At 33.9% G+C, this 11,175-nt stretch overlaps 1 protein-coding gene across 1 annotated transcript; it reads right to left on the reverse strand.

The window, feature by feature from the left end:
* Positions 1-63: 63 nt before the first annotated feature.
* On the reverse strand, positions 64-4,585 carry LOC120270566 (rho GTPase-activating protein 4-like). Its single transcript, XM_039277611.1, has 5 exons — positions 3,803-4,585; positions 2,869-2,989; positions 2,672-2,791; positions 1,068-1,298; positions 64-923 (listed from the first exon to the last, which is right to left on the reverse strand). The coding sequence occupies exons 1-5, from the start codon at positions 4,171-4,173 to the stop codon at positions 345-347; spliced, it is 1,422 nt and encodes a 473-aa protein (XP_039133545.1). The 5' UTR covers positions 4,174-4,585; the 3' UTR covers positions 64-344.
* Between the last annotated feature and the right edge of the window lie 6,590 nt (positions 4,586-11,175).

Here is an 11,175-nt window from a genome sequence, read left to right on the forward strand (position 1 = left end):
TTTGTCACATGGACAAAACACACAAAATGAGTAAACGTACATGTAATTGAATCTTTTGTATGGTTTGTGGGGATGCTCCCTCAACAGTTAAATTATTTTCTTAAAATGACAGCAGTTAAATTAAACATGACAAAATACAAAACAAAATGTCACAACAAACACAGTTTAAACAGCTCCAATGAGAAGAGAGTTAGTTTGAAGCTGATACATGAAAAACGAAACACTCCATTCAGAAACTAAAGATAAATGAATTTTGAAGGTTCTTCTGGGTCTGAATAAAATGATGAACTATTATGAGTCGGTTTGGATGTTGAAGTACAACAGTGAAATGGCATTGTGCCATTTCACCTCCATGCTTCAGCTCGCTCCACCTTTGAATTTATACGACTCACAATGCTGATCCCCCTGGTCTTTTCAGCAGGCGCGGACCGTACAGACTGTCCGTTACCTTTCTTAGATCCTTTCTTATGATTCACATAGCTTGATTGGCCTTTCTTCTTTCGAGAGTTCATCCGAGACATTTTTGGGCCAACAATAGCATGCGTAGGTTCATCAGCAGCACCGTCAGTACACGTTGGGACCTCGTGAGAGCATTCATCAGTCTCCTGAGAAACGCTGTTCTCATGTGATGTTGGATAAGCACCCACAGCATCATCTGCAATGAAGCTTTCTTCAAGAGGTGGTGTGGTTTTCCTTGAAAATGGCTTTTCTGGAATAAACATTTGTTCTGCATGTTCTTTGTTTGAAGCATCCAGTGGAAGTTGAGGACTCTGGTGGTTATCTCCATCAGATGGACCCGGAGGTGGTACTGAAGCCTCCTCGAGGAAAGGTTCTTGTCTTTCTTTGAGTGCCTTATGGATTAGCATCTTGAGAAAATTCATCACTTGCACAGCATACATAAGTGCATTTAAAGGATCAGCCATCTGCAAAAATCACTTCAGAAACTTAAACTTCACAGCTTCATTGTGCATGAGTGGAGTCCAAACACAATGTCACAAAAAAAAATCAAAATAGCACAAGAAAAAACTAGGACCAACTTAGAAAGAAGTGAATTGCCCTCATGCTACCTGAGTCATGTTCGGCGCAAACACCATTGCGACATTGCGTGCATTCATCTTGTTTCGTTCCTCCTCTTGGACAATGTCAGCCATTAAATTAACAGCCCAGTCTAGCAACGCAGCCTCTGATGGTGGTAGAAGTTTCACAAGCTGAGTACAGTCGTCTTCTGATTGGCATTGCATTACCTGCTCAGGAGTGAGAGGGTCTAGGACCCCGGTTGGGAGTTCTCTAAACCAAGCCTACAGAAGTACAGAATGAAACTCTATCAAATCATACACGAGAATATAAGTTACAACGGTCTTATGAGAAAAGACATAATATGCAGTTAATTGCATAAGGCAAAAAGATCAGGAAGAAGATTCGCATAAAAGCTTTCCATATTTTAAAAGCAGAAAGAGCATAAACTCTGTCTTTTTCTCAAGAATTTTCATCCTGACAAAACTGCATTAACTAAGAACCATCATTACTATTGCAAAGAGACTCCTGATTAAATGGTTTGGTTTGTGATACTGGACAATCCTATACAGCTCTAGAACTGAATGTATAGCTAATGGTAAAAAAAAATTGCTTCTATTATGGTGAGGGAAGCATTCAAAAGCAAAAGGCCAGAAAGATAAAGAGAAGGTTTGAAAGAATATGCACATAAAAGCTTTCCATTTTTAAAGGCAGAACGAGTGCAAACTATCTCTTGTTCTTGAGAGATTTCATTCCCTGCAGACCTGCATCACTTAAGAACCATCATGAATATCATAAATAGATTTTTGATATAATAAAATCTTATCTGTGATGCTGAAATGTTCTAATGTCATGATGATGCCATTTATGCCTTCTAATGTCATGGTGCTGATGAATAAATTGAACAGTTCTTATCTTTTTTTCAATTTACACAAATGGTTAAACACATCTATCATGAACTACCCGTAAATACTACGTAGAACGGATGGTGGATCAATGGGGTGGTTTGCTAGTTACCCCTATTCAAGAAATGGAAGCAGGACGGCAAAAAATAAAATAAAGATGATCTCCCTCAAAAGAAATTGCAAGGTGCGACATCAATTTTAGCCAATCTGTCACTTCCCTATCAGTTTGATTACATTCAAAAGTTTGGATTTATTGCAAGGTCAAACATCATTTTCACAATTCAGCACTCCGGAATCCATTTGGTTAAACACTTGGCACTTTATAAACTACAGATAAAACATGCAACTTTAGTTGACAGCGGCCATGAACCAATAAACCATCTGTACCAGATTGTCCATCTCCATGCATCACGTCCTAGAAAATTTAATACAGAACAAAACCAGAATATGATAATTTAAAACTTTATCATTTAAGCAGGCAGCATTCCATGATTTAATAACCAAACTACGTAAAATAGAAATGAAAGAAGATATATATATATATATATATATTTAAAAAACACATACACACACATGTTTGGATGGTATTATCACAGTTGCGAATACCCAAGTTAATTAACCAACACAAGGCAGTTCTCAACTTCATAATTTCCAACGTTCAATTAGCACAAGTGTTTGAGAAATAATAAAGATATCAATAATACTACAATGAACATGCATAAAAATGTTGCATGTTATCAAGAGTGGTATACCTTGATCAAACCAGCCAGGCAATGCACATCTATATTATCAGGGACAATTCCATTACTAAGCTGATCTCTGACCAACTCCTCTTGGCTATTTCCTGGATTGATTCTAAATATGCCTTCTGCCTGTTAACGTAGAATGGTGATCAAGATTCAGACAAACCTATCCACAAAGATCCAAGCTATAAAAATAAGCCACATACCTGCAGGCCACCTTGTTCATAAAGACGTCGTTGCATGAGCAATAGTATAGTTGGAACGCTGTTCCCTCTGGAGTCATAGGAGCACTGCATGGATGCGGTTGAAACACCGAACACATTCGTGCTGTACTAGGAATACAGTACAACAGAGGTCAGGCATAAATATTTGAGCATGACGAAATTACTATAAGAGAAAAGTGATTCGCGTAGAATTAAACAGTAATAGAGAACCATCTTATTTAATATCATTGAAAAGCATGATAATAGATGGCTGAATACTAGATCTAGTATTCATAAATTCAATTTATTGACTTCCATCCAAAATCAATCTTATATTGTTATTTTCAGAAGATCATTTACTTCTAACGACAAATGAAGCCAATGTAGATTTCGTTACAAGATTGATTTACACAAGGAAACTCGATAATGATTGCACAATAAGCAAGCCAATAGTTGATCCATATACAGAAACTGTAACATAAAATGTGTTGATTGTCAACCTAAAAATAGACTCCAAAATACAAATAACATTCTCAAAAACCAATCAGACATGCAATCACACTCTCCTTAACTTGAAAACCACACCTTATAAACCCAATGACCATAATACCTGATAATCACATCAAACTATACGCAGAAAAGGACTTACTAGGATCCAAACAATCAAATTTTCAAAATTAAAGACCTCGCAATCCAATACATCATCAGAACTAGAGAAGAACTAATAACTAACATTTAAAAAAAGGCCTGATTAGGATTGAACGTTCTATTCCTATTTTAAAGCAGCATCAATAGAAACCAAAATTTCAATCTTTTTCATAGGAAAAGAACGCACATTGGAAAACATAGTTGATATAAAAGCACAAAAAGACCAAACCTGAATAGAATTCAAGAAAAAGAACAAAGAATCAAAGCAGAAAAGCAGGAAAAAGAGGACCTGGCACTAGGAGCTCTCCGGAGAATCTCAGGCTCAAACTCAACAGGGAGGCCGAGGAAGCCATGGAAACGATCGAATGTGACGTGCGCAACATGCTGCACGTTGGTCGGCCATCCGATCTCCATGGAGCGGAGGTCCTCCTCCCCTCCCTCCGTCCTGCACCCCGCCAGCGACTTCCTCAACACAGTGACAACAAAAGCCAACAAAGAAAGCTGGTCCTCGTCCCCCTTCCTCTCTCCCTTCTCCTCCTCCTCCTCCTCCTCCACTGTCTCCCTCCTTAATAGCCCTCGTCCTCCATCATTGACGCTGCAAGAAAGGGGCGAGCTTGAAGACGAAGGGATGTGGGACGGGGATCGTAGCACTGCTGTCATTGGAGGGGTATTATGGGAAGAAGTTTCCCAAGTGGGCCAATTCTATAGCCTACCCAAAAATTAAAAAAAAAAAATCCGATTTTGAAGCTCGGATTCCCTTCAGAGATCCAAGAACAAACAAATGTTTGATTAATTCCTGGAGTTGGATTGAAGCAATGGTTTTGGATGGTGGGACGTGAGAATCATTAACTTTTGTTCTTCTATTCTATTCTTTTCCTTTTCTCTCTCTATGTCATGGCTGGTCCTGAAGGTTTGATTTGAAGAAACAAAAGAGCAAAAGAAGTAGAAAAGAAGTAGAAAGGGAAGTTGGATGGGAAGAAGGAGAAGATCAAAAACAAAAGAATAATAAAAAAAAAAAAAGGTGGGTATTTTGGGAAGAGAGAGGTGGATAGTTTTGGAAGGAGATAATGACCCAAAATAGCCTGTTTGGAGCTCGTCCGCGTGAGTTTCACTCTTTCCCTTCCATTTTTGTTCCCGAAATACCCCTCCATTAAGAAGTGATTAAAGATGTGTAATTAATTCTTTTCTCAGTACACCGTATGTGAATTAATCATATATAGTAATTTAAAAAAATTAATTATATTAACCATTTAAAACACACACACACACACACACATATATATATATATATATATAATTTTAAAAAACTAATAACTACCGTATTGCTCAAACTTTTTTTAAAAAAAAAAAATAAATTAAATTAAGATAAAATACTAAAAGTCTTATAAAAAAAATAGACCTTTGTCAACAAATAAAAAAATTTGAATTTAAATTCACTTATTTAAATAATTTAAATTTTATACCATAACAACTAAGATCATGTTAGTCATGTTAGGCAGCTTTTATTAGGAATTAAAATTATTTTTATTCAATTGCATGTTAAGTTAATTTTTACTGATTTGGTTTGATTGTTTAAATTGAAATTTTTACCATAAATTCAGGGATTAAAGAGGATAATTAATGGAAATTTAATAAAGAAAAAGGAAGGGGGAATCACGTGCAAGGCATGTGGGTATGATTAGTTAAGTGGGTTGGATTAGAAGGGGAGAGGATTTGGATCAACAGGTGGTCCACTAAGTCTAACCCAAAGTGGCAGAAAATGATAAGATGATGTGATTAGTGGGGCCAATACAATTAGAGGAAGCTTAAGAGGTTAGACATGCACTCTTCTTCAATTGCTTGTGTTTGGTGGAACTCTATTTCTTGGGGGTCAAAGACAGCAAATGCACTATTCATCAATCTATATATCTTATCTTCCTTTGTATTATTTTATTTTTCCAATTTGATTTTGTGCCTTATACTATAATAACTCATATTTATATTTTATTTCATTTTTTAAAAGCTCGGAAGTTAGGAAGTCACAAATACAAATTTGAAGCGGATTACTAGCCAATCAAATGTGTTGTCGAAGTCATCTCTTTATAATACGTGATCTTTGTTGAACAAAGACATTTTAATAAAAATATTTATTTTAATTTTTATTAATTAATTTCATTAAAATTTGAATTCAAAATTATTTATCTCAATGATGAAGCTACTACTATTTAAATTAGTTTTTGTTGATTAAATCTTAATTTTTTTTAAATATTTTTATTCTAAATGTGATTATATATATAGGGTAATAACCATATTTTTTTTATGCTTTTGATTTTTTTTTTCTTTGATAAATGTGAGGAATATGTTAATACTAATGATTGGATTGATGTTTGTTCATTTATTTATTTATTTATATTAATTTAGGTGTGCATAATTAAGTAGGGAAATTATGCATCCCAAAGACGGTTGTATTCCATCAAACACAAATAAATTTTTTTTTTATTATTTATTTAAATGTTCTTGTTTTCTTCTTCTCATCATATTCATGCATTACTGATGAGGAAAACAGTCTTTTATTTTATTTTTTTGTTCCAGACTTTTAATTTTTCTTTTAGACTTGTTGTTCATCGTTATCTTCTATCTTTTTTTAATAAATCATGGTTTTATCCACTTTTATTCAATAAAAAATATTCATGCATTATCAAATAAAAAGGAACCAAGTGCATATCACACTACTTTATATGAGAAAAAAGGCTATAAATCTTTGTCATTAGAAGACCATAATTATGAGAAGACCATTGCTTCTCTTTTGCTCCTTGCCATTCCCTTTGATTCATTGGCATTATATAATACTTTTATTTTGAGTTTAATTAGATCACTTATCTTAAAACAATATTTAAATGACATTTTCAATATTTTATCCAATTTGTACAACAAATGCTAACAAAATTAATATTTTGTTTTTCATGATAAAACACACAAATATAACAGCTAATGAATGCATCGCTTTTGTAGCAGTCCATCGTTGACCTTGTTGTCTCAAAACACATAACACACTATATATATATATATATGTTTGGACATCAAATTAGTTATTTACAATATATCTTACAGTTATAAGGACTTTATAGAAGTTTCAAGGACTTGGTTGTACGTAGGAGCGAGGGACTAATTTTCCTTACTTTAAAGTTTTAACCACCAATGCATACCACCTCATCCAAGACAAAAGAGAAGAATACCTTCACATAATTGCAATTTTAATATTTAAAAAATATTTTAATCAAATTTATTTAACTTGCTAGATATGATGTCAAGTTAAGTAAATAAATTAATTGGTTTCTTAATTTTTTTTATAATTAACAAAATTTAAAAAATGTATATACAATGCAGGAAAATATATTACTAATCAAGTTTATTTAACTTGATAAGTATGATGCTAAGTTAAGTAAATAAATTAATTGATTTTTATTATTATTTTTTTTTAGATCAATAAAATTAAAAAGATATATATATATTTGACAATGTAGACAAGTCACACCTACGCACACCAGTGCACCACGGCTTGGTTATTGCCTCGGTGATGACTCAATTGAGCTTTTATTAAAAGAAAGTTTTTTTTAATTATTTTTAAATGAAAATCTAATGGAAATTAAATTGATAGTGTTTACTATTGGACAGGGCTCAGAGCCCGGAACCAAGACCTTAAATATGGGCCTGGCCCGTTAGCGCACTATGCTACCTAACCATCTGACCGTCCAATCTTTACCATCAAATCGAACGGCTAATACTTACTGGATCCATGAACATTGGGGGCCCACTCCAAAATTCAAATCTTTCCTTTTCCCGCTCTTTTTTTGAACAAACCGAGAAATTCATTGAAAAAAAAAAAGAATAATAGAAAAAATGGCGAAAATTTCTTCTTTTTTTTTTCCTTATTTTTTTTCCATCTCTAGACTATCGCAGGCAAGCAATTCGATCGGGTTTTCACATTCCACAAGGTAATCCTCTTCTCTGTGTTTAAATCTATATCCTTTTAGATCACATTACAATTTGGTCCCTTTTTATGAGCAATTGCAAATTGTATGGTAATAAATTTGTTTATCCTTTGAGTTTTGATGCTAAATTTTGGCAAAGAATCGCATTTGTTACCCAAATGAGAGGAGAACATGAATTCTTGGTTACCTGGCCTTCGGGGTTTTTGGTCCTTCAAATCGACGAGAGATGTATATGAACAAGCGATAGTTCCAATCATAAATGAGGTTTTGGAAGGTTTTAACTGCATTATATTTGCTTATGGTTAGACTGGTACTGAAAAAACTTATACCATGGAAGGTGATTGCAAAAGAACTAAGGTGAGTTTATTTAATTTCAGTGCACTGTTGCACAGGTTGAAGCAAATTTTATGAGAAATTAAATAAATTGATAATTTATTAATAAAAATAATTGACAATTTTTTTCAGCGTGAAAATATATTAATACATCAGCCAGTCTGAGATAAAATGCGGGCGCACTTTAAATTTTTTATTATCTAAATAAATTCAGTTATTGCAGTAATTATACATTTATATAATTTTTTTAAAGATAAGTTAAATTTTGAATTAAAGAAATTATTCAACTTGATAATAAGTCTTTTCATAAGGGGGTAAACTGAATAATACTTTATAAAATTATTCAAGATTCTGGAGTTTAAAAACAAAACAAGAAACCTTCGAAAAGCCTGATCCCGCCATTCGCATATAGCCTTCAAGGAGTTGCTTCTGTTCTGATTGCTTGCGATTCTTGGAAGCTCTCAACAATGGCGGAATACGTAGTGGAGGATAGTAATAAGTGCCTAAAGATGATGGAAGATGTAACGGGGGGAGTACTACCATTGATGAACTAGGACGGAAGCAAACCGTAGAGGAAGTGGACAAGATTTTGACATTGATCTTCGGCAAAGAATCAACACCAGAAATACGCAGACAGTGGTGCAATCAAGGTTTTAGGTAAGTTTGATCTGTTAATCTTTGTATCTTATGTAAATGTCACGCCTCAAACCCGGTGCGCTGACAAACGGCCGCATGTTTATGGGCCGAAACCCGATAGGCATGCAAAGCCTCAGACCTGTCTTAGCATAGAACATAACATCTAATAGCTACATAATATCCAAGATGAAATAAATAGAGGTACTGCAAGTTCAAGATACAACATGAGAACAAATAACAAGTTCGAGGTCTACAAGGTGAAAGGGAAACATATAAACAACCTAACACAGAGGGGAGCCTAACGCTTGGTAACCACAGCTATGCTAGTAACCACAACCTTACTCCTAATCTGAAAAGAGGGAATAAAAAACATTCATGAGCTTGACAACCCAGTAAAAGTAACCCAAAAACAAAACTTGAATTCAAACCAAGATTCAAGAATTTTATCAAAATAATTTCCAATAAATATAAGCATGCATAAGCAAATATAATAATTTCAAATAAACATAAGTATGTACAAGCAAGTATAATCCTTCAACTGTGATTAATCAACACAGTAAGAACAAGTTCCAGAATATATCAATTTTCAAAGTATATGTCTCCTAGATTATGGTCCGGACAGAATATCAAAGGTCATTTGTTTTTCTTCGGTGACCCGAGCCAGAATATCAGAGGCCTTACATGCCTATCGGGTTTCGGCCCATAAGGATGCGGCCGTTTGTCAGCGCACCGGGTTTGGGGCATGACATTTCAATAATTTTTTAGAATTTAATTGCGAATGTGTTCGTTGATGTAATTGGTTTCCATATAATTGAAATTATAGCCTTAGGTATGGTTGTTTGATCTTTTAATCTGCTTTTCAATAATTTTCTTGAATCTAATTGCGAATGTGTTCGTTGATGTGTTAACAACAACTAATTCTAACCAAATATTTGCAATTTATTTTCCAAAAAAATCGCAAAAAAGTAGAAATGTGTCAATTCACCGTTTTTGATACAATTTATTTCCCATATAATTGAAATTATAGCCTCATTTAAGACATGCATAATGAATTGATTCAATGTGCATGGATCTGGTGACTGTAAGAAAGGAGGCCTAATTAAATGGTATCCTTTGATTTTACTAGGCCTACAAATTGTGCTGAGTTAAGATTGGTTAGTTCATTTAGTGGATTGAGTAGTGGGATGCTGAGAAAGGAAATGTACTAGTAGTGGATTGGTGATGGTTTTGAGAGAATGAGATCTCATTTTTTTGTTTTTGGTCGTATAGGCCAGTGGAGTAGTTTGTGTTCTCTGTTTGGCATTAATTTGTGGTTATATAGTTTGTATTCTATTTGTTTGAGCTAATAAATCTTTTCATTTTGGCTTGACCAAAAAAAATTGATTCAATGTGAAAAGTTATGCTATCTTTACATTCTTTATTAGATATTTTTCATTGTGAATTTCAAATGACTTTTGAAAGTTTTGTTGGATTCTTCAATGTTTTCATGTTTCTTCTTTAATGATGACACTAAAAGTGTTGTGCTCCTGAAATTTATGGAATTTTTTACTTCTTCGTTAACCAGGGTTGTTCTGTTTCTTTAGTTGGAATTTTTTTCTGATGTGCTCTATAAATTTATGGAATTTTCGTCTTCTAATGAAGCAGGGCTGTTCTTTTTCTTTAGTTAGATTTTTTTTGTCTGCAGGTCAGGTTGTGGGTTGTGTGAGTGTTGTCTTGCCTGTTTGCATTTGTTAAATAGCTTCTGTCATGCGAGCTCTGTTTTAGTACTTTGCCTCACCTACTTGCATCACTTTTCATCTAGGTTTAGCAGCATATAAGGAAAAAAAAATTGCCTTATACAAGATGAAAGAAGTCCATCGGGAGTTATCGCAGCCGTCCTGCTATAATTTTATTATTGTGGGTTTAAAGTTTTTTTTAATACATAATTGTTTGGACACATTCAAGTGACTCATTTTTTTCCTTCTCAGGCATTTTTCATGGAACATCTTCTATTCAATAACAAGAAAACACATTGTATTCCCATCGTATTGCAATCCAATTCTGAAAATTGGATAGACTACTTCAAGGATATCAGTGAAGATCAAAAGAAAAAGTATTTGTTAGAGTATAATTTAATTTCAGTTCTCAATATTGATTGTTGACTATAACTTTCGTAATTTCAGATCTTTGGCAGCGGCCATGTGGGCAATTCTTTTGTCCTGTGAAAATGAAAGCTTAGCTATGAAACAGTAATTTTTTTTAGTCAATTATCTACATTATTTCATCTTATTCACTTTATTTGTGTTATTTATGTTGCGAATACGTTCTATAAATAGATAGCCTTAGAAGACTTGAATCAATTGGGGGAGACAATTTTAACTGCTTCAGAATTTCAAAAAGTCTTAGGAGTCTCGAGGTACACTGATAAATGCTCGGTCCTTTTTTGGCTTATGCGAGAGATTCATATCCTTCAAAGCCAAGTGGGAGCATTGCTTTTCTTCATTTGTATCCTACTTTCAGTAGGACTGGTATGTGCCAGACTCACCAGTTAACTTCTGTTACAGTCGCTTATATTCTACTAAGAGTTTGTTAACATGAAAATGTTTTCTCTGTTAACATTGCATGATGCCATTCAAACCCAGCGAGATACTCCAACCAGTCTATTTGTCTTATTCATGCTGCGAATACGTTATGTAAATAGATAGCCTTAGAAGACTTGAATCAATTGGGGGAGACAATTTTA

The sequence above is a fragment of the Dioscorea cayenensis genome, chromosome 10 (assembly GCF_009730915.1).
Source record: "Dioscorea cayenensis subsp. rotundata cultivar TDr96_F1 chromosome 10, TDr96_F1_v2_PseudoChromosome.rev07_lg8_w22 25.fasta, whole genome shotgun sequence".
NCBI classification, from domain to species: domain Eukaryota; kingdom Viridiplantae; phylum Streptophyta; class Magnoliopsida; order Dioscoreales; family Dioscoreaceae; genus Dioscorea; species Dioscorea cayenensis.

Excerpts from the sequence above, each read along its gene's own strand:
- LOC120270566 (XM_039277611.1), bottom strand. The coding sequence starts at position 4,173 with ATGACAGCAGTGCTACGATCCCCGTCCCACATCCCTTCGTCTTCAAGC. Across the intron at positions 2,990-3,802 it reads CGGAGAGCTCCTAGTGCCAG|CACGAATGTGTTCGGTGTTT; the intron begins GTCCTCTTTTTC and ends TTCCTAGTACAG. Across the intron at positions 924-1,067 it reads TTGCGCCGAACATGACTCAG|ATGGCTGATCCTTTAAATGC; the intron begins GTAGCATGAGGG and ends TGATTTTTGCAG.